The sequence below is a fragment of the Limulus polyphemus genome, unplaced genomic scaffold (assembly GCF_000517525.1).
Source record: "Limulus polyphemus unplaced genomic scaffold, Limulus_polyphemus-2.1.2 Scaffold4484, whole genome shotgun sequence".
Classification (NCBI taxonomy): domain Eukaryota; kingdom Metazoa; phylum Arthropoda; class Merostomata; order Xiphosura; family Limulidae; genus Limulus; species Limulus polyphemus.
Window position 1 is genome coordinate 9,446 of NW_013670094.1, and position 5,141 is coordinate 14,586.

Consider the following 5,141-nt stretch of genomic DNA (forward strand, 5'->3'; position numbering starts at 1 on the left):
CAATCGTTTCGTCTGTTTTAAATTACAGAACGTGATGAAATACGAAGGCCTAAGACTATTTTACAATTAAGTCCTTTAAAACTGAGAAAAATGTGCATCAACTTGAATTCCTTGGAATATATGTGCTCGAACTGTTGAATGATATGGATATACTTTACTTTTACAAAACAGGAAACAATGTGGGTGATAATGGTGTAATACAAGCTGTTTTCTTAATGTTAGGGATCTTCTTTATCTCTAGGCGTTTCTTGTTTGAACCGGTGAAGATTATACCTATAAATCTAAATCGCACATAAAATTAGAATATATGCTTCCAACGAGCCGGGGAGATTAAATTACAACTTTCCAATGAGAGAGGGAATAACAAAAAGTTTTCTCGAACGCTTTGAGGTTAATACGACTATACGTAGTCATGTCACGTTACACTTCAGCTTCCTTCCAACGATTTGAGGTTAACATGACTATACGTAGTCATGTCACGTTACACTTCAGCTTCCTTCTCCAACATGTTACAAACACCTCTCATCCAATCCAAGGAAGCTTTGGCCCTCTGGCGTAAGGTAAACGATCTATTTATCTCCCGTGTAAACAACACTACATTATATGTAGAAAAAAAAAAGGGGTGAGGAGAGAACAAGGTAATTTATATCTGAAACGAAGAAAAAGATTCAGCCATGCGCTTGTTTTTAAAAATATGTCCGCTGAAAAAGTAATATTAAAGGGAAATATATCTAACATCTAGGAATGTTTCAAATATTCGTCGTTTTTTAATACTTATTTTAAAGGGAAATATATCTAACATCTAGGAATGTTTCAAATATTCGCCATTTTTAATACTTATGACAGAAAACTGATAAAACGCAAGGGCAGTTTTATCACAAATTTCATATACAGGTAATTTAAACACATTTTTTAATCATATATCTGAAAATGTTGCAATTTATCAAATCACGTAAAGTTCCTTGAGGTCCATCTTCGCTAGCTGTCCCAAATATTGAATTGATAAATAAAATGAAAGCAGCTAGTCAACAGCAGCCATTGCTAGCTCTTGGTTTACTCTAATTAAATAGTGGGATTTTACAGTTTTTATTATATATCGGACACGATCCCAAAGTGTGGAGCGATACGTTTTGTTTTTTTTCGGTGGGAACGGCACGATAACCACTTAGTCGCGTTCTGTTTTCTGAAATAAGCGTTCACAGTTATTATAACTGTATCAACAAGATAAACTTTTTACACCAGTTGAAAGATTTATAGATGTTAGATAATGTTACTTCGTTGAAATAACATTTTTTTTTAATAGCGGGAGTGTATTTGAAAACAAGAGAGGGGTTTGATTTTTTCCCCACTCACTTGAAATGCGCATTACCATATCATTTTTATTTTTCAACTGATTAAAATGCATTATTAATTCCTTGTGATATCCCTCATAATTGTTCCTAGGGTATTGATATTACATCTGCTTTCAAAAATACATTATATATATATGTGGAACACTGATATTGTGTAGGTTTAAAAATATTGTAATTATTTAAAACTTTACTAGAACACACATCATTACGTCCTGCCATCTAGTGTACAAATTCTTAACTTCCATTATCGGATCAGTATTTAACCGGCATACTGCTAACCAAACTTTACAGTTCGTAATCTTCCTGAAATCAAATTAGTGTAACAAAACAATGTAATCGTTTACACTGTATACAGAACTATATATACATTTATTTTTATCACTTAAATCAGTGTACATTAATAACAAGTAACTCTACAGAAAAGATCAGTGCTATGTAATTTATAGCTTCAAATATTTACTAGTCTAAAATAATTGTTCAACCATACTTGAAATTCTTCATATCTGTAATGAATATATAAATATTCTCTCAAAAAATATAAGATCTTATTCCAGTACATATGAAGACTAGGTTTAAATATTACATCAAAATATACAATCCATTATAGCTGACCTAAAGAAATAAAAATATATGACGTACACTGAGACAGAAATATAAAAACATTTGAAATTTTAACAAATACTAAAATAATAACAGTCGCAAAATCCTGAAAGATTCTGATAAATACCAATAACTTAATACTAATGTGTTTTGTAAAGTAGAGAGAATTAACAGAGGAAGTGCGCAGAGTTAAAAAAAAAAAGTCAGATCCTATAATATAATACAAGTACTGTGTAAACAAAAGTTTGGAACTAAACAGAACATTATCCAATTCAAAAAGCATTATCTACCAACTTCCTTATACACAGAGCTTTAGGTTAATAAGTGCTCAAGAAATCCTTCATTTCTTACTGAACAGCTTAGATTCGTATAGGGCCTTAAAAGATACATTGCAAAGTAGAGACATGCAAGAAACCACTGATAAATCAACACCATATGACTTGTTCTTCTGCCATCAATCAACAGGAAATTCACTAGACTGATAAGGGTTAGCAAACTCAAACACATTTTTAGACTAATTATTTCAGTATTTATTACCGAGCTTAAAAAGAGAGTTACCGTTAAAAATAAGTTATGTGAGTGGCCATCACAAAGGATAAGACACAGAGATTAGTTAACCCTTTTCTCAAGTATGATTTGTTCAAAAGTGTACCGATGTAAACAAACTTAAATCCAAGATAGATCGTAGAGCATGCTACAAATACAACACAAATAGTATCGTGCATGGTGTTTTTTACATTAGCTGAAATGCAATAGTAACAGAACTGATGGGCTATAATGAGGGATTATTACACAATATTACAAAGATTTTTACACCATTGCTGAGGCAAACATCCAAGTGAATGTTACATTAATATCAGCACCATACAAATGATAGACAATTGGATTACAGCCAGAAATATGTACATGTGTGTGTGTATATATATATATATCCATATTCAGTGTTTCTCACCCTTTTTGTCCTCTCAAACATTTATGAGTATCAAATATAACATTGCTGAGCAATGACAGACCAGGTCGAGTACATCACACAATATGTATCTAAACAAAACAATACCATAAGCAATGGCCAGCTCTTTAATTCTTTAATCATATATTAAATATAAAGCTGAATCCTTTACATCCCACACTTATCTGTTACTGGCCTATCTCAAGTTAGTGTTCCAAACTCAGTCTGGCATTATGTGATAAAACACTGTCAGAACTGGGTCTTGATAGCTTTATATGCCACAGATTTGGTCCACTATCATCAGTGACTCGTATACCATTATAATCGGCCCTTGAGTTAAATCATGGATTCAGTCCTGTATCATCAGTGATCCAAGCACTATTAGTATTGGGTCTTTATACCTTTATGTCATGGATTTAGTTCTGTATCATCAGTGATCCAAGCACTATTAGTATTGGGTCTTGATATCTCTATATCACGGTTTCAGTTGTGTACTGTTAGTGACCCTAACACCATTAGTACTGGATTTTGATTCTTTATGTCAATGGATTCAGTCATTTATAATCACTGATTCAAAAAACATTGAGATTCAGCAAATGAGAACTTAAGAAGGTGATTTATTTCATATCAGTGCCCAAAACACCATCAGAATTTGGCCTTGATAATAGAAGAATATAAACTATATTTTAACATCAGTGACCCAAAAAGTAAAATAAGGCCCAAGGTATTTGAGAACATGAGTATTTAATTTCAACACTCAAACAATCATCTTTAAATTATGGCTTTGGTAAGACAGCTTGAGAACAACTCTCTCTTCCATCAATATTAATTGAACACCACCAAAAGCCCAATAACTCATATTCATTGACCGAGGAAGAAATTTACTTCCCCAAATCTAAGTTTACTAAAAACAAATGTTTTGATAGAAGAAAAGTTAGTGAGAACTAAAATATCTCTAAGCACATTTTTACACTACAACTGGTTTCGTCAAGACTTACACAAAATTAACAACACAACAACAACAACAGACTTCAAAGTACTTCGCAGCATACTTGTAGTTGCAGCAAAGAAACAATTTTAAAAAATAACAAAAGGATTATCTGATCTGCATCAGTGTTAATCATAGTCTGTGAGAGCCAAGGACTTTAATTACACGCCACTTTTCGAGAAGGCTTTTAATACTATTTTGTAAAATACTTCCAGGAAGGACAGAACTAAATGACAAGGAGTTACTATAATGATGACTTACAGTGAGAAAATCTATTTAACTATCTTACAGCTGGCTGGGAAGTTTAGAAACAAATTGGTATTGCTCAGTTTTAAGTTTTCTCATGAAATATATTTATGTAAGAAACTGCCTGAAAAACATTAAGAATGGCTGATTATAAGGACAGTTGATGCTATTATGTGTAATCAGATCAACATGGTCAAGATATAAATCAGGCTATACAATAACACCAGTTTTCCTACTAAATATGTTAGAATGTGTACTGTACCAATGACAGAGTTTGAGATAAAAGCAATGCGCAAATTTAACAAGATCAGAAATCACAACACTTCAAGCAAGAACGTGTGATCTCACTGGATGTTTCACACCCTCTTCTTTTTCCAAGACAAATGTATACATGATATAAACATGTGGTACAATGTTTTAGAGTTAAGAATGGTATGTCACTTCAGCAAGTTACAAATATATATAGTAATGATAACTGCCAACCCATAACTAGTTAATGGTAAGGACTGTTTCATCGATGGATAATGGCTTCTGTGGTGACAGAGTTGATACTGTTTACTGTTTCCGTTGCGACAGACCCCATGCTTCCATGGCTCTGTGGGAAAGCAACCTCTAAATTATCTTCGCTGTGATAAATGTCACTGGTTGAAGACATTCCTGTTTCTTCCGTGAGAAAAATAACCTGAAATTAATAAAAGACATCAGCTTCAGTTTCAATCTGAATTTTGTATTTCTTCTATTTTAGGCACAAATGCAGTGTTAGAGCAATATGCAATTTTTTCACTAAATCTAATATGATGTGGCTTTTAAAATTAATAAAGTACATGCTACATAAAAGAAATACAATACAGAAATGCTGTATTCTGCTTCCAATACATTTCTTCAAAGGTTCCTTGAAAGTTATACAAGATATATTTCAATTGTTTATAGAAAAAATTAAAACTGCTATTCCTCCTATATACAACTTACCCTTCCATTCCTCCTATATACAACTTACCCTTCCATT

At 32.4% G+C, this 5,141-nt stretch overlaps 1 protein-coding gene across 1 annotated transcript in view; it reads right to left on the reverse strand.

The window, feature by feature from the left end:
• Positions 1-2,963: 2,963 nt before the first annotated feature.
• Positions 2,964-5,141, reverse strand: part of LOC106471231 (DNA damage-regulated autophagy modulator protein 2-like) — a 35,112-nt gene continuing 32,934 nt past the window's right edge. The window contains exon 8 of the mRNA XM_013931822.2: positions 2,964-4,817. Coding sequence (XP_013787276.1) covers positions 4,647-4,817 — 171 coding nt within the window. The 3' untranslated portion in view covers positions 2,964-4,646. The remainder of the gene's footprint in view (positions 4,818-5,141) is intronic.